Below are 18,694 nucleotides of genomic sequence, written 5' to 3' on the forward strand. Positions count from 1 at the left end.
TTTCAAAAATAGAAAAATATTTGAATTATTGACAAAATTCATTAACTCTCTGTAGTATTAAGATTTTTTTCTTCTATATTTTAGACATAGTTTTAATTTTTTTTTGGTTATATATCTAATTTCCCAAATTTCAGTTTGACCTTTTACTTTTAAATATAGAATTAATATTTTTTAAAATAGTTTTAAACTTGGTTTTTTTAGACAGTCATTTATTCAATCCTTAACTTTTTTAAAAAAATTCAATTTTGAATTAGTTACTTTGTTTCTTCAATTCAGTCACTTCTTTTTTGTTTGATTACTTTTTTTACTTTTAAGCGTTAGAATATGCTTTTATTTTAAGATAAGATAGGTTACTTTTGATTTTTGAAGTTTATAATCGATATCTATTATTTAATTCTAGGATTCCAAAAGTGACATTTTAATATACAAAGTTTAAAAAATAGTTCAGAAACGGTTTCAATTATTAAATTGTAGAATAATCATTTTTTTTCGTTATTAGTCGATTACCAATCCAAAATTTAAAGATAAAAAAAAAAGTTTGATATAAATTAATCAAAACCATTTTTAATACGATTACGTGGAGTGTAATAATTTCAACTACAAATTTCATTGTTATTATTATCCTCAAGTGCCAATTGAGTTATGGTTCTTTTGGCAACGTTAATTCAAAACTTCACCGTCCAAAAGTGGTCAAAGTCACTCTTATCATTTTAGAGATCAATTAACATCAATTTTAATCTTAAACTTACCTTCTAAACAAGCATATATTCAAAGTCTAAATATTAAAAACAATAGACTAACTATTAAAAAGATAAGAAAATGATAATTAAATTAATAAATAAAGTATTACCCTAATTCCAGATTGAATCTGGGAAAAAAAGAATATGGATTGGGGAAAATACTAGGTTAAGAAAAATCAAATCTAAAACTCTTTTTAGAATTAAAAAATTAATTCTAACTTTAATTTTAAAATTTGAAATAGAAATGAACTTAGTTATAAAATAAAAAATAAAAAGTGTATATATAATAATTAAGAAAAGGAAGAAGATAAAAAAATAACAAAGGAAAACAGAAAGAAAAACAAAGAGTTAAAAAAACAAATTAGTATACATTTGAAATTAAACATAAAAACAGAATAAAAAATTACTAAATTTTGGTTAAACCAATGTACAATATCCAAACTGTGACAGAGAAAGCAAATAAACAAAAAAAATTAGAAAACAGAACCATTTTCAGAAATAATGTTAGAAAATCGTGTACACTAAAAAATAAAATTTCTGATTTCAATCATGAGATTAAAAAAAACATTATACTAATTAATTCAAAATATTACAAAAAACAAAAATTCAAAAGCATAAAATCAAATTAATCACTAACACTAAACACAATGCAAAGAAAAAAAAGTAACATGATTGACGCAATTCAATATTCAACAAACCAATCACCACAAACCATAGTTTTCTTTAACAGTCTATACAGTACAACAGGATTAATTACATTAAAACATAAAATTGAAATATCATTTTTAGAATTTGGATGATTTTGATCATATATAATTCAAATACAGTTTCTAAAAACAAAATTCAAGTTTTCTGCTGTGTATATATATATTGATTTTAATTTAGTAAATTTAAAAACATAAATCAAAATTTGTAGAACAATAGTGTTATCCAAACGTTGTTTGTTTTGAAAGCCGTTGCCATATAAAATACAAATAAATGTTTTGAATATTGCGAGAACGTTTCAATAATTTCTCTCCCCTTATTTATATTGTTACATTAGTCATTCTAAATTACTCTAATCAATGTGAAACATAAAATCATGCACTAAGTTGGTAAGTTATCATAACTAAGATATAGAAAAGTTCTCCTCGAACTAATAAATTGTTCAATATATATATATATATATATTTCATACCGATAGAATGGATCTCATCATCTAATTTTAACCAAATATCACACAAAAAAACTAGTCTTATAGTAAGTTTAGATCGAACACAGAAAGGTCAAGATAACCAAGATGGATGGGTGGAGGGCCGGTTTTGTAAACAATCTCATGTATAACAAATGATAGCCACCACGGCACCACCAATGATAATCAATATATGACCATTACAATATATAAAATGTTCCATCAATGGCAGTAGCTTTCAGACCCTAAAATTCCAAAATATCAAACTGTGAATTTATAGATATTCTCTTGAGGTCAGAAAACGTTTTCTTAACTATTGATCAAACCTCAAAATAACAACAAAAAGAGAGAACAGCTTTGAAGAAACGTTCATAAACCCCACATTTCCAGTACACAAGGAAAACTCCGATCCTGTGGAGAAATCGAAAACAAATATGAAATCCAGAAGGAACGCACAAATGCAAAAGAGAAAAGAAAAAAACAACAAGGAAAACGGTCATGTCAGATGGAGGAATAAAAGGGAAAAAAGGAAAGAAATTAGAAAGAAGAAAGGAAAAACAGGGACAGAGAAATGAAAGTTAGGGATGGAGAAGAATGGGTAATTGTCGGGGAGGAGAGAAGAAAAGCCATCGAGGACAGAAGTTGAATTTTTAAAAATTTAGCAATTCAACGGTCAAATATTTTTGTAAATATTGCTTTCTTATGCTACCGTTTTGTAATTAGGAGTAGGATTGAATCTTTATTGCCATAACACCAAAATGACCCAATCTCTCATTTAAAGGAGAAAGCCCCGTCATTAAATTATCACGATGACATGGACATGCATGTGTCCACCATCATATATATGTACATGCATGGGATTTCCCACGTGGAAAATATAATACTTATATAATATGATATGATATAATATATATAATATGTGGGTAATGCATGGTGGTGATGATGAATATGACAAACAAACACATGATGTGATTAATTAACGTTGTAATGTAAATAGTTTCCCTTTGAATAATAAATAATACAAATATTTTATAGCCATCAATGGATTCTCAAATCTCGATAACGTCGAATCATTCTTTAAAAAGTGAAAAATGTCCAAATCTTCCTTTTCGAGATTTTTCAAACACACATCAATTCTTTTTTTTTATTTTTATATTATTATTACATTTTCTTTTAGTTCCATCCATTTGGATAAAGTTGAAATCTTGGAATTTTAATTTTTCAAAAAAGGCAAAATTTAATATTTCTAGATTGACTAGTTGAAATTTAATTAGATTAAAGTAAACTTGGAAAGAAACCAGTATATATCAATCAATATTGAATTGTGTTGGTTTGATAAATTAAGATAATTATAAAACAAGTACAGTGCATTTGTGTATGTAGGGGTATATATATACACTACTTTTAGGTTAAATATATTATATATCACACGATTTTAACAAATATTTTTTGATATATAGTTCTTATTTATACTTAGATTTCTGTTACAATTCTAAATCTATTACTCCTTCCCTTATCATAAAATATGATAAATCATATTGCAAAAATTATTCGTAAACTAGGGTAGTAGCCATAATTATACCTTTAGTTTGAATCATCAAACTTATACAAGATTCAAAATTAAAAAAATGAAGTTACGTAATCATAAAAATTGTTACAAATACATATAAGTTCGAAAGTTCAACTTTTGATATTTGAGGTTTAATTTCTACCTGATAAGTTTAACTGTAAATAATATTATATTTTTCAAAATAATATCTATGAGTCAGGTACATGTTGACTAAACATTATATCTATGAGTCAGGTACATGTTGACTAAACAACCAATGTGATTGTGATTGAGTTTTGAGAAAACACAACAAAACTGGGTCTCAGTGGGAACAAACTAATTGAAATTTCTAGTTATAGTTAAGGTTGAAAAGTTCATTTATTAAGAGAATTGAAGAGGAGGATATGTACTGAGATGATCAATTCATTTTTTCTTTTTGATGTGTGGTTTAAAGATAGTGGTGGTTGAATATTCCAAGCTAGGGAAAGCAACAAAACGTTGGGTTCAAAATTCTCACATCCTTCTTCAAAAACATTTATGTATATGCTCAGTGGGCACATGACTTGCCCTACATATCAAAGGCCAAATGTCCCTTTTGGGTATACAAAAGCATTTAAGCGTTATTTGAAAATGGAAAAAGGGAACTATTTCAAGGACCCCTCCTCCAATTTCACCCTCCCTATAATTTTAGTTATATTTTTATTTTTTATTTTGTATTTTCTAATGTTTCTATTATCAAATATGCAACACTATGTGAGAATAATTTAAGTTATTAACAACATTATTCATCCAATTTTTCATGAGTTATTTGTTTTATGCTTAAAAAATAGTAGAAAATTTCAATTTTTATGAGTTACTTTTCTTTTCCATCAAAATAAACTCTAAATTTATACGGAAACAAACATTAACACTTTCAAAAATATCAATAAAACATACAAATTTTAATGAAAAAAGTGTATAGGAACAAACCATTAGAATAAAGTCAAATTTAAGGGCTAAATTATATATACATATATAGCAAAACACCAAGATGAGACACATCTTTTATAACTTTTTAAAAATAGCAATAGAGAAAACAAATTGACATAAAGGGTTTCAAAAGCATGCATGAGATTTAAAATGAAAGTTCTAATCTAATAGTGAAGTGTGTGTAAAAGTTGTTGCTTTTAATTTTTAAATGAATCAATGACCATGCAAGTGACATTATATATTATTTAACTTGTCTACTTGTTGGGATAATGATGTCATGCCATTTAAAAGTTTTTGTTTAATAATGCAATTGATATGAATTAAAACAGTAATTATGATTATTACAAAAAAGAAAAAGAAAACTATATAGCCCATAAGGTGACGACTTTAATTAAACAATTTAATTAAACTCTAACATTGATGGTGTTTTAGACTAAAGTCAATTAAGATTGAATAACAAGACATCATAGAGAAAGAAATATGATGAAAAATTATGCATTATTACTAACTCTGTAATTTAGAAAATTAAAAAGAGTGGAAATGGTAAATGAAAATAATTTAAAACATTTCTTTTTCTTCTTCTTCTTCTTTCCCTAAAATGAGAGGGGAGGGGAAGTGGGTAAGATGTCATAATCATGATGGTTTTGTGTCATTGTTGTTATTCTTTAGGCTACCAAAAATTACAATATAAGAAATAATAGAATTTACTGTTGTGTATGGCCAAAACCACACTATGTGAAAGCTCATTCTTAGCTTACCCAATTAAAAATACATAAATTAATTAAATAACTTAGCCCTTTTCATATACATGGGACCATCTCCTTCCATTTCCATCCCATCTTCTCTTCTTACATCATAATTACATCAAACCCCATTTTAAGGGTTTTGAGTTTTTACTTGGGGTTATGGCAGTGAAAAAAAAACATTAATTTACATGCAAATAATTGGAGCAAAAGGGGTTGGTTATATATGGTTATAGGTAAGTGTCTCAGGGTAGAGTTTAAGTAATATACACATAAATTTCAGTAATCACAATGTTTTTCCAGAAAAACTTTTATAGACTTCATGGAGATCAAGTGGTTATTATATATCTTATTGCATGCAACAATCTAAATAAGTTGATTTGATACACACAAAGTGCAATCAAGTTAACCTAAAAGCAATAGTATGCATTATTCTATGTTATGATCTTCATTTATGCCAATGGTATATCAACCAGGAATATTACTCAGCAATTTTAATATCATATATAACCCCATATATTTTGAAGTTCAAGTTTTTTTATGAAAGCATAGAATAATGTATTCCTTGTAGATTTTAAAGATCATTAACTTAAATATATAAAACTATTTAAGATTTAACTAATTAATTATATTCAATTTAAAATGAGATATCAAACCAATCATTTTAAAGTATATTTAATATTTTTTTTTAATATTTTGAAAATTGGAATTCTATAGTATAATTACGTAAAAGAGGAGGTCACAGATTTTAATTACTCCTAATTAAACTTAACACATAGTGGTAATATTAGTTGTTATTAGTTATATTGAACTTTTCACTTCATCAAATTTTGAGCAATCAATTAGCACAATTCGCTTTAGTTTAAAAATGAAAATTGATATAATGAGAGTTTTGACTTTTAGGGTAAAAATTTGATTTCATTCTAAAAGAAATCAAATTATACTTTCATCCCTAATCAAACTTTGATGGTTGTTCTATTTTGGTTTTTAATTTATAAATTTGTAAAAACTGGTTTTAATTCTTGAATTTTCAAAAGATATTCATTTTAGTTTCTATGGTCGGTTAAAGTTTTGTTAATTTTTAAACATAATCGTGAGGTTAATTTTATTTTTAGATGGATAGGCTACCAAATGCGTTATTCACCCTACCAAAATCTAGGGTTTCAATTTCTAATCAACACATGTGGAAAGCAATTTCGTCCATATGCACACTTTGAGTTTTTCTCTTCTGCCTAATTCTTTTTATAAATCCAATTTTGCGTAACGTTTTTTTTTTAGTTTATTTTCTATATAGGTTGTAATCATTTAATTCTACTCTAATAGACATTTTGGTTGAGCCAGCCACTATTGTGGTAAAAAAATAATGAAAATGTTAATGGTAAGATTTGCGGCCAAGGGATGGCCGGAGAAGGTGGCGCGTGAAGTGGGGAAGATAAAAAGGTAGGCGCGTGATGTGGATAGGTAGAGATATATAGCATCATCTTTGTTCCAAAAAGGGAAGTAGGGATATGGATAATGAAGAAGAATAACTTTTTGGGTGGGAGAATAATCCTTTGAGCTTAGTGATTACATTATTAATATTATTATACTTTCCTTCGTTACTTCTTTCTTTCATAAATTATATCAATTCAATAATTTTTCTTCTCTCCCCTTTTGCATTTATATTTATATTTTTATATATATTTCTCTTATTAGAAAAATATGATAAAAATATATACCTGAAGCATGTCAATTTAAAATATTAAACATTCACAAATAATATTAAAATTCATTTTAAATAATCAAAACTAGTTTAATTATTATTGGTGCAGTGTTTGAGATTGATAGTTAGAGAGGGATGCTAAAAAAAGATTTAATTTGTGCTGTGAACTCAACCTTGAATATTTGAAATTGTTTTTGCAAAAATTAATTTAGAGTTACCCATTAACGATGAAGAAATTTTATGGATAACAAAAGAAAGTTAATAAAATAATGCGAAAAACTTAAATGAGCGGTAAAAAGTCGAATGGATTTTATTATATTTTGTAAATAGTTTCAATATTATTTTTTATTTTATTGTTAAATTCTTATGTGCATGGTTGACATATGTTTACATATAAATATTGGAGAAAAATTTAGAACATATACAATTGTTTGTTTTATCTAACAATTTGATGTGTTCTGATATTTAGAATTAAAAAAATTCACAAATGGTTTATGAACAATAATATTTTACATAATAACCAAATGGATTATTGTGATCACCATTTAATAAAAATCACTTATCACTGAAATTTCTTTCAAATCTTTTTGAAATGATGACAATACATCCTTATTTGAAGAAGGTGATTTTAACTATCTCAAAATCATTATTAAATACAGTTGGAAAATGCTCAAATATTTTGAAGTGTGAGAATATACCATTTTAATTTTATTAAGTGTGTGTAATATGTACTTTGAAAACAATGACCAATGGAAAAAATTGTTGGAATCAAATAGATATCATAGCAACTAGGGGAGGACACTTTTCATTGATACAATTATTGGTTTTTCACCAATGCATATTCTTATTATTGGTTTTTCACCAATACAACTTATTTTTTTAAAAAATACAAGAAACATAGTTATAATTAACAATGAAATTAATAATAAATAACAATGTTTTGAAAACAAAGGCAAACGTAGCAACGTCTAATATATTTTTGCTATATTTATATTTTTTTAAACATTATTATACACCTAATTACTATCCCTACAATTGATATCAAATACCATTATAAAAACAATGTTTTTTTTTCTTAATGATTTGAGAGATGAATAATTTTAAATTTATCACAAAAAAAAAGTATAAATATTTATAAATGACTAACCCACGTGCAAAATTAGAATCGATTTAATTCTAAAAGCTTACAATTTACATTTGAAAGGATATTATTGTTACGAGTAACACGATGGATGTTTTATAATATCTACCAAACGTGATAACATGATCATATATTCATCAACCGTTAGAGTTCTATCATATAGTAAAAATCAAAATGCATAACATTCAAATTTGGTGGAGATAGGAAGAATTTTAGAGATACAAATGCAATAAGGAAGTTGAATATAAATTGTTTAATGTTTTTCTTGAAGAAAAAAAAATAGAGGGGAAAAGGAAAGGGGGGGAAATGGTTTTGATGGTAACACTGTTTTGTAGGAGTAGGCTTGCGCTCTCATACGTCGCTGTCAGTCATAAAGTTTTGAGCCAAAAACCACAACTCTCTCTCTCTCTCTTTCACTCTCTTTCTCTTCCGGAGCGGGAAAAAAAAAACACACACACATTATTGTTATTAATCTATAAAACCAACCCCAACCCAAAAAAAAAAAAGAAAAAAAACTCTCACTCTCTCTCTCCCTTTCACCATTACTACTTCTCACTCTCTTTCTCTCCCTTTCACCAGAGAGAAATCTCTTCACACTTCACTCCTTACTTCATCATCTTTCTCCTCTGTCTCTTCTCCTTTCAATTTGACACCGTTTCCCAATTTTAACCCCAACCCACTTCCCAAAATTTCATCTTTTTTACTTGGGTCTCTCATGGCTGATCCCACCTCCACTTTCTCAATCAGGTGAGTTCACAATGTCTTATCTTACTAATTAAGATATATATGTTAAGAAAAAGGGGAAAAAAATATAGAGAGAGTTCACATCTTGCCAATGATCAAATTTCTCTGCTGTTTATTTATTTATTTTCTTTGTTTGTGGATTATATAACGGTTTTTGTTTAATTTTGGGTAGAGAGTATGCTTTGAATAAAAGAAGCATGGGTTTAACGACAATTAGTTGGCCATTTAGTGAGAAGGTGAAGAAAGAAGTGGCAGAATCTCTACTTCCACCAATGGATGTAAAGAAATTCCGTTGGTGGTCGTCGTTATGGTTGTCATCACAGGAAGAAGAAGAAGGAGAAGAAGGAGAAGAAAAAGAAGTAATTACAGAGAGAATTAAAATGCAGAAGATTTGTCCGGTCTGCGGGGTTTTTGTTGCAGCCACGGTAGCAGCGGTAAATGCACATATTGATACTTGTTTAGCTCAAACAACAAGCAAGGAAATTAGGAGAAAGAACTATTTGAAGGCAAAATCAAGAACCCCAAAAAAGAGATCAATAGCCGAAATATTTGCAGTGGCTCCGCCAGTAAAAACAATGATTGTTGTTAATGATTGTTGTGAAGACGAAGAAGAAAAAAAGGCCGTTGGGAAACAAATTATTCATCACAACAAGAACCTCAAAACGACGTCGTTGGCTACAAGTCTTGTCTCTGCAATCAAGACAATCAAAAACAAAATCGCTACGACAACAGAAGAACCAACAATTCTTGCCAAGAGGAAGAAGAAGAAGAAGAAGAAGAAGAAGAAAAATAAGGTAATTTTAAAATTTTTAATTTAGAGTAGATTTAATAGACTGCAAATATTCTCTCAATTGGGTGTGTGGGGTTTTTTTTTTTGGTAGCTCCTTTCTCTTTCTGCTCATAATTACTGCTGGAAAAAGCTGGTGAAAAGACTGCATTACGTTGGAGAGAAAAAAAAGAGAGAGAGAGAGAGAGAGAGAGAGAGAGAAAGAAAAACAGTACTTGTTTTTTGTGTGATTAAGAGCGGGGAAATAGGCTGATTCACAATTGGAAAACAAAAAAAAGGTCATTACTCACTACAAGACGAGTTTATATCGTTTGTGACGGCTTCATTTGAGGTGATTATGTATATGTATTGGATGTATACATGTATGTATGTATTATAATGCTCCAGCTGGAAGAGTACGGGCTTGCCAGTGAGTGACTTTATTTGGTGGAAGAGTTTTTGTCCTTTGTTTAACAAATTTATGCTACGTTAATGATGCTGTTTTTAACCTGTCAAATTATAATTTCTTACTTGAAACATGATTTTGGATTTGTATAGTAATAGTAAAGACGAGTGTTCCCGATCGTACCTCGTTTGGGGTTTTAGGGTTTATGATTTTAATGAAATAAATGTTGAGGGAGTTCATATATATTTGAGTTTGTTAAAGTGGGTTTCGTTTTACTATTATATATCATCTTCCATTTTGATGTACTTGGATTTTGACAACTTTTTGACCAAATTTGCTACCCACTAACAGTTTTGCAACGCATTATCATATGGGAATTATTTTACAAGTTACGTTTGAGTTTTGCTTAAATGATCAAGTACTGAACCGCAAAACTTCAATCTTATTCTTTTTCTCCAATAATCTTATGAAATGAGAGTTATAATTCGATAGTTTTTGAGTTATTTTATGATGTCTTTCTGCTGATTAATTAGTAGAAGGCATTGAAGATACAATTAGTGGAATGCTGTGAATGAAAGAGAGAGTTGAAAGGGTAATCTCTCTTTTAGGATATAGTACATTTCATTATTATTTAAGTAGTTAGTTTTAGGGGTCCTCCCTTATCTATGACTAGTCTGCCTTTGTTCTTTAACAAATTGTCTTATTTGTTATATATGCCTTTTGTCTTATTGATGTAAGTTTTTGACCATGGAGAATAGAAGAATATATATCTATATATGATGAGGTTTTGTAGGTGAAGATTGCTAGGATAGATGATATCATTATTATATAATAATAACCAAATTAGTAGCAATATTTTCTCTACCATATAGCTAATAGACCATTCTTTATGATAGGATTTGAAATTTTATGTGTTCAAGATTTAGAGGGTTGAGGTGCTGCAATAAGCCACTATAAATTCTCATTTTAAATTAAATAAATTTGATAGCTCTATGATCCATAACGCATAGCTAGCCTTCTTAATTAGTTGACCAATCTTTGGAGTTTAATTCTCTCTCCTATAATGATGCATTATGTAATATATATGTTAGTTCAATAACAAATAAGCTTAATCACTGAAACTGAAATATTTGCATATTTAACATTCAGTTTGGTTAGGTTTTTGAAAGCTGCCTCTTTAAGCAATAATATTTGGCTTGCTTATGCTTTAATTTTTTGTGGTTGTTCTTTTAACTAGGAATATAATTAGATTGTGTAAAAGCTACAACAGGTTATTATTTATCACAAGTATGATGGTGAAAATGACGACAAATACATCACATGCTGTAGTGTTTAGCTAGTTTTGAAAAATTATAATGAATGTTCTTTTTCCCATTTTGCTTATATGTATGTGTACGATCATATTCTCATTCTTAGAGATTAACTTGATCAACGTCTTGTTTCTTCTTTCATTTCATGTATTATAACAAAATCATTTTCAAGTTTAGTATCGAAGCCATTGGCTTCCCATGTCAACTGATTTGATCAGTGTTCCTTTAGCTTCCTTTAAGATATTGATGCTTTATAAACCTAGTTTCACCCTTATATTTGTGTAAGGAAACACACACTCAATAATATCTATGCACGTTTAACGATATTCATCAATATTAAATTGAGACTTGTTTAGATTGACTTTCTAAAATGAGTAAAAACACTTTCGTAAGCACTAAAAACCCAATTCGAACAAATTGTTTGATGTAATATGAAGGACATATATTGCTTGTAATCTTTATATTTACTTCTAATAATTCGTTTCTGAAATAATTTTGTATTGGTTATAGGACTTTTGTCATGGGAAACTTTGCAAGAAGGGAGATATCAGAAATCACAAGGATGTTTCTACTTTTTGTAAGAGACGGCCTTGCTTTAAACGATTGTCTAAACAAAAAAAGAAAAAACTAGCTAAAAAATCCACTGTGGTTGCCAAGCAACAGAGGCCAATGCCTCCACTTAGGAGCATTTTGAAGCATAGTGTAAAAGCAATTTCTGAGACAAACTCTTCATTTATCAATTTAAAAGGCAGCAATCAAGCTTTCAACAATGGCGGTCAAAAGTCCGATAGGCGTGTTAGCTTCTTGGATAAGGATGATGTTCTTGGTCCAAGCACCAGAACCATTTCTGATACATTTGAACAAAATGTTGGCAATCCATTTCAAGCTTCAGAAGTAAGTACTAATTCAGGTGAAAGTAATAAAGAAGTTCCTTCAATGGAGGCCAATTTAAACGATGATGTTGATTGCTTTAACAGTACCCGACACAAAGTCGATAGTCAACATGTCAAAGGAAAGATTCAATTGCCTAATTTTCATAATCAGGTCAATGCTCAAAGTTGGGAAAATCCGAAGCATTCAACCGAGAAGTTGATATTGGAAAGTCGAGATATTCCTCATGATCGAAATGATTTGCATTTGTTTGATCATGTCTATGTAGATGCACATCAGAAGCTGCCACCAGAACATTCTGCTATTCCTGCTCTATTAGCTGCACAAGAAGAAAGGCCATATGGCCATGTAAGAACTCAATGTGGTTTAAATGTTGTCCCACAAGCTCATTCTCTTTATGGAAAATCAGTTGATCATTTGATAAATAATAATAACCATTTCAATGGAGTAGCTGCCTTAGGCTCAGTTACGAGCAGAGTGCCTTCTTCTTCTTTAACTGAAAATCCTGTTAGCAGATTTTTAAATCTGGCTGAATCTTCTGCTAGAGACAGTAATAGATTTCAAATTTCGAATGGGGAACAAGGTGTGGTTACTTACAAAGAGAAAGGGGTAAATGATGGATTTTTCTGTCTGCCATTGAACTCAAGGGGTGAACTGATACAGCTAAATTCAGGTTTGACTGATAGGTTTGATCAAATGAATGAAGCTAATACCACTATAGCCGGTTCTAGCAGGATACCAGTATGCAATTTCGTCGTGCCAAGGAGCAGGGATTATTTCGTCGACAATGAGAAGCTCTTTCTTGACACGAAACTTACAGGAAACCAGTTGACTTTATTTCCATTGCATAGTCATATGCAAGAAAATCAAAATCGATATTTGCCAGCTGGTTTCGACGTCCCCGAGCCTGGAACTTCAGAAACAGCTGATATTAGACTGATGAATTCAGAAAGGGGAACTGAAACTGGAAGGTTTTTTCACCCAAACTTGATGGATTCTCCATTTAACAGATGCAGGTACTACGAAAAGTTTCAGAACCAAAATGTAAGTGCACAGTTTTATCCAGAAAATTCAAGTAGCATGTGTGCGAATCCTGGTCGACAAACAATGCGGTTGATGGGCAAAGATGTAGCTGTTGGTGGAAATGGGAAAGATGTCCAAGAACCTGAAGTTATAAACTTTTGGAAGAACTCACACTTAATTGGGAACTGCCTGACCAATCCTATCCAAGAGACTCACATGAGAAAAAGAAACTTTCTGCAAGATAGGGAGTTGCATTATCCATCAAGAGGAGAAACCTTGTTTTATCATCCTGCAGGCTTTCATGGTAATCAAGTGGCACAAGGCAATTTATTGGCAAATGCTCCACAAGCTGTTAGGTACCCACATCCGTGTACCAATCGAAAAAGCAGTTTATTGTATCCAAGACCTGAATCTGTCATCAACTTAAATGAAAGGTTCAACAACATCCATTCTTTTCCTACCTCGTCGACTGACACGCTTAATATGGCACGAAACTTTCAAGCACCCTTTGTTTCTGGTTTGGAAACACAAAGGTTTTGTTCACAGCCGTCAGCATTTTCTACTTCTCACCACGTGTGTCCAAATAGATATGAAAATTCTTTTGAACTTGGCTTTAACCAGAGTTTACATCCAGCAAAATTAGGAACCTTTAACTTCCCTTTCTTGCAGCCAGATGATGGAAATCATGTCCAGCTCCCTTGGTCTCACACTTCTAAGAGTCTTTCCCCATGGATATTACACGATCACCAACGGGAAGTACCACCAACTGCAAATTCTAAACTCGCTGACGTAAATGGATACTATTGTCCATGTACTCCTGGCACAGATGTTCTCATTAGCCCATCTTCGATTCATCACCAGCTCGAAACTGCCTATCCTTGTAGTACAATGGCATATTCTCACTTACAGACGAAGAACCATATACCTGGCTCGACATCTTTGTTTCAACCAATTCCCATTGCTCCACGAGTACTTCATTCACCAATTGCCAACGCAGGCCATGAAATTAGAATGAGATCTGAGGATAGATTGAAGTTCAACTCTTTGAGTGTCAAGAACTCTGATTTTTCAAGTAAAAAACAACTGGCCGAAGAGTTTGTTGATTCGAGGAAGCGTCAAAAGACATTAAGTTTAGAAACGAACAATTCTGGTGTTGTGCCAGAATGGACAAGAGGAAAATACAGTGATGATCACCTGAAATCTAACCCCGGGACGGTGAAAATTCATGCTAACTGGGACAAAGCTGTTAACTCAGTAGGAAATATCCCAAATATGACTCAAACTACTGATGGAATAGTGATATCTGCCAACAATAATGAAGCTCATAGGGTTGAATGTATGGCAAGATCAGGGCCCATCAAGTTGACAGCAGGAGCAAAACACATCTTGAAACCAAGTCAGAGTATGGATGTAGATAATACTAAGCCTACTTATTCAACAATTCCTTCTGCTGGATTAGTTCATAGTGATAGCTTGGCAGGATCTCAAAAGAAGTCAACTAAAGTATACAGTTTTTAAAAGTAAGTATAATACTTCGTCATGTTCTGTAATTCTTTGCTATATCTAATGCTAATCTAATCATATTGTGCTGATATGATTAAGCAAATGATTTTATCTACATAACAGGAAGGAACTTAGCTCTAATCCATCCATGATGCAATCATCTCATCTTTGTAATCACTGACATGACAGAGTTGTTGTAATTTTAAGATGACCCTGTCATTCACCAAGCAAGTTTTTCGGCATGCGGAGGCATGTTATCTTAAACCGAAACTAATCATGCTGCTACAAGTTTTGACCTTGTTTCTTATTGTAAGTTCTAGATCAAATCTCCACTACAAAATCTCTCGTAGGCGATAAAATTACATAAGTGTTAAGATTCACTGTTTAAAAACGTCTTGTTAGTTCCTGTAATGAATGCCCGAGAGCACGGAGTTGTATTTATTTCCTTGAGGGCTAAGTTTAGTTAATATAGCTAACATTATATGTATTTAACATGATATTCTCCAATAGTGTTTGATATGGTGTTTGGATTTCCACTTGAACCTTATTCTAAATACAATGGTGCAAAAATTTGGATTAATTATTGGAGCTTTCTGGATAATAGAACTAAATATTTATACGATCATCAAACAGAACTTAAATTGTTTCTTTTGTTAGACCCCAAGAAGAGGAGAAAACCGACTGTTCTGGACTAGAGGTTTCACTATCATATACTTCAGGGACCTCTTTCTGAAAATATTTGAATCCGTTAAAGATATGCAATTTATTGAGGGTTAAAATGAGAAACAAAGTTTGATGAAAATGGAAATCAAATATCATTTCTGTCGATTGCATAATTTGTGTATATTTGTTCTTATTACTCACGTGGCTATTTAAATTTTTTCTTAAACAATCTATTGTTATTCTTTTATCAATTATATTCAATGCTTTATCATCTATAGTTAGATGTTTCCTGACCTCTCTCTGTATATAGATATATATACATATGTACGAATTGATATATGTAATATATTACTATAAATATTTTACTACCAATTAACAAAGTTTTAATACATACATGTTACATCACATAAATGAAATGGATTGAATTTTAAGCTAATTTGACAAAGTATAATAAGGGGAGTATAAAAGAAATATTTCATACATTATTTATTTGTATACGTGTATCATATTGCATATATACATTATTGCAAATGCTCTAATTATTTTTATTATTCCTCCTCTCATTCTGCCTTCTGCTTGTGAATTAGTTGCCTCAGTTGCCTGCAAAATTTGTTCAGTAATCATTTTTTTGTCCAAAAATAGAGAAAGATCAAGAAACTAAAGAGATTATATATATATGAAATATATGAACTATAATGTTTTGTGTTTCATGTTACCTTGTAAACCAGCTTTGACAATCTTTTCTAAAGAATCAGCTCCATTTTTTTCAATGTAATCATCCACTAATTTCCAAGCACGAAAGACTTTCTTTTGATCGCCTTTGATCATGTCCTCGTAATCGTCCTCCTCGCTGTCTTCGTCTTCGTCTTCATCATCTTCGTCTTGGTCGTCTTTCTTCTTCATGTCCTCTTTTTGTTTCTTCTTCGTGTCCTCTTTTTCTTTCTTTTCCTCCACGAAATCTCTTTCGGGGTTCTCTTCAATATTTTCAATCTTGATGTATTTCGTTGCAATATTCTCAAAAACATAAGCTGCACCCTTGAAACTTGGCAGCGCCAACCACAAGCAAAACACCAACTTCATATAAGGCCACAGTGGAATCCTACAACAAAATTTTATTCCAATTATATTATATCAGTCCTGGAATACAGTTTGATGGAAAATTTTAAAATAAACAAAACTAAAGGTAAAAGGATGAGATACCTTGTACCATCTTTCTTTATCAATTTGGTTTTGAGATAGAAAATTATGTTCAACGGATATAATATCAAACCATATTTATATAACATCGAAAAGGCAAAAAGATCCCATCATTATTATAAGATGCATGAATGGTTGTACTCGTACTCTTTTCATTATGTCATAATGTCGACTGGTTCTAAGATTGTGGAGGATATTGGGTACGTATTTAGTATAATATAAACTCAAGAAAAGAAAAAAAAAAAAAAAAACAACTTTATCGGTTTATAAAGCTTACAGAAAACAACATTATTATATAATTGAAGTTATTACATACCATGAAATAATGGTGGACAAATAAAGCTCGAAAAGGGTGAGACATGAAAGCAAAACCCAGTATGTCAACCATTGTTGATGTTCTCGAGATGAAGGTTTCTCCATTGCCAATTTCGATTCATACCTGTTTCTTATTCCCATGTGATCAGCAATTTAACAATAATAATTATAGTAACAAAAAAGTAGGGACGGAGCCAAATTAAAAATTTTCGATCAAAATAAAGTATCCTCTTTTCTAATTAAAAGAAAGAAAGAAAGAAAGCTATTTTTAGCTCCAGCCCTTTTGGAGAGAGAAAAAGAGATAGAAAGTTATACAGTGGATAGAGAAGCACAATGGCAGATCTGCAGGTGAAGTAGAACAAAAATAAGTATATATTAGTTAATGATCAGTTAAAACTTTTATACACACACACACACACAATTTTTTAAATTAATATATCTTTAAAAAAATGATGGATGATGAAAGAAACAAAATTTAAAAACGGGTACGTACCCGATTGCTGCATGAAAAAAGTGAACGGTGGCTCTTTCAAAAAACCCCATTTTTGAAAACGAAGAAACTTTACGAGCTAAAAAGATAATTATTATATTTCAACTTATAATAATGATGAATATATTGATATAAGGAAACCATAGAAGAAAGGGTGTAATTTATGGACGAAAAAATGGGAATCAAAGCAAAGAATATCTGTAAAATTTGTTTTTGTGTCCTTACAAAAGTTTATATCTCATATGTTTTTCTTCTTAATTTTCTCTTTCAACAAGAAATGTAAACTGAAGATATTGAAAATATGAGGGGAAAAAGCTTGAAGAATATGATCCAAATCCCAACCTCTTTTGTTACGTACAATGAGAGGTTTATTCAATCTTCAACGCCACAAATATTAAGTTGAGAATATATATATATATTATATATCTAATTAATTAAACCCAGTTTGTTTTAATTTCCATGGTTTGTATGAGAAAAGAAAAATATGCAAATAGATTCTTTGTTTTGAAATGACCATATCAAATAACTTCTCATATATATTCAATGAGAGGTTTTACATATGTGTGTGTGCTTGGTTGGCTCCAATTTCTTTTTTAAAATAGGTTTAAAAGGCTTATTAACTATCTAATCTGACAAAAAAATGAGTAACTTTCAAATTTTAAAAGGTCATGTAATTATTTTAAATAATAATAATTTAAAAAATACTTTAAGTATTTTCTAAACTTATTCTTACACCAAATTTTGGATTAAAAGGTGCCTTTAAAATTTTGTAGATTGAACACATTTTACTACCCATCTAAATTAAAAGGTTGGGTTTAATTGGAATACTTTTTAGTTTCATTCACTATTTTCTTTAATATATATATTCTTTTTTTAAAAAATGCTTTATTTTTGTTGCACTCTGTGAATTGTATTTCTCTCCGTGGAAAAAGGGCCATATTGGAGATAAGTGTTACAAATTACATGATCTTTCACCAGGCTACAGAGCTCAATCGTCAAGGTTCATAGTCCTCATCTCCTGTTAACAATGTCACTGCTGTTAAGAACACCATTGCTTCTACTACTATCACTCTCAGTTGAATTTTTTTCAGCACCCTACCACCAGCTGCCAATACTCTAAACTTATTGAGATGTTATCCACTCATCTTATGTTGCAAAATCTGAGATAGTGATTGCTTTTATTGTTGCTCACACTATATGTATTTGTTCATTACCTTCAGCCTCATTTAACGTGACTAGAAATTCTGGACATGAATTTTGGTGTTGCACGACACATAATATGTTTTTCTCAAACATTAATGCATAATTGGCGATCTATATTTTATATTACTGTGATACTTCTCAATATAATAGTTGTATTCATGTGAATTT

The 18,694-nt window shown here is 30.3% G+C and overlaps 2 protein-coding genes across 2 annotated transcripts; one reads left to right on the forward strand and one right to left on the reverse strand.

Moving 5' to 3' along the window:
* The first annotated feature begins 8,494 nt into the window (after positions 1-8,494).
* Positions 8,495-15,238, forward strand: LOC105435872. The gene is made up of 4 exons (XM_011659257.2): positions 8,495-8,762; positions 8,932-9,553; positions 11,752-14,675; positions 14,782-15,238. Exons 1-3 carry the CDS (start codon positions 8,731-8,733, stop codon positions 14,671-14,673), a joined length of 3,576 nt encoding a protein of 1,191 aa, XP_011657559.1. The 5' UTR covers positions 8,495-8,730; the 3' UTR covers positions 14,674-14,675; positions 14,782-15,238.
* A 420-nt stretch (positions 15,239-15,658) lies between these two features.
* On the reverse strand, positions 15,659-17,475 carry LOC101213584 (HVA22-like protein f). The gene is made up of 5 exons (XM_004140092.3): positions 17,327-17,475; positions 17,149-17,175; positions 16,835-16,957; positions 16,038-16,420; positions 15,659-15,921 (listed from the first exon to the last, which is right to left on the reverse strand). Exons 1-5 carry the CDS (start codon positions 17,374-17,376, stop codon positions 15,914-15,916), a joined length of 591 nt encoding a protein of 196 aa, XP_004140140.1. The 5' UTR covers positions 17,377-17,475; the 3' UTR covers positions 15,659-15,913.
* Between the last annotated feature and the right edge of the window lie 1,219 nt (positions 17,476-18,694).

The sequence above is a fragment of the Cucumis sativus genome, chromosome 6 (assembly GCF_000004075.3).
Source record: "Cucumis sativus cultivar 9930 chromosome 6, Cucumber_9930_V3, whole genome shotgun sequence".
NCBI lineage: Eukaryota > Viridiplantae > Streptophyta > Magnoliopsida > Cucurbitales > Cucurbitaceae > Cucumis > Cucumis sativus.

Bases quoted from the DNA above. Each gene is read 5' to 3' on its own strand.
- LOC101213584 (XM_004140092.3), bottom strand. From the start codon at position 17,376: ATGGGGTTTTTTGAAAGAGCCACCGTTCACTTTTTTCATGCAGCAATC. The intron at 17,176-17,326 runs GTACGTACCCGT...CTTCACCTGCAG, and splicing joins TTTTTTCATGCAGCAATCGG to ATCTGCCATTGTGCTTCTCT. The intron at 16,958-17,148 runs GTATAACTTTCT...AATAAGAAACAG, and splicing joins ATTGTGCTTCTCTATCCACT to GTATGAATCGAAATTGGCAA.
- LOC105435872 (XM_011659257.2), top strand. From the start codon at position 8,731: ATGGCTGATCCCACCTCCACTTTCTCAATCAG. The intron at 8,763-8,931 runs GTGAGTTCACAA...AATTTTGGGTAG, and splicing joins ACCTCCACTTTCTCAATCAG to AGAGTATGCTTTGAATAAAA. The intron at 9,554-11,751 runs GTAATTTTAAAA...TATTGGTTATAG, and splicing joins AGAAGAAGAAGAAAAATAAG to GACTTTTGTCATGGGAAACT.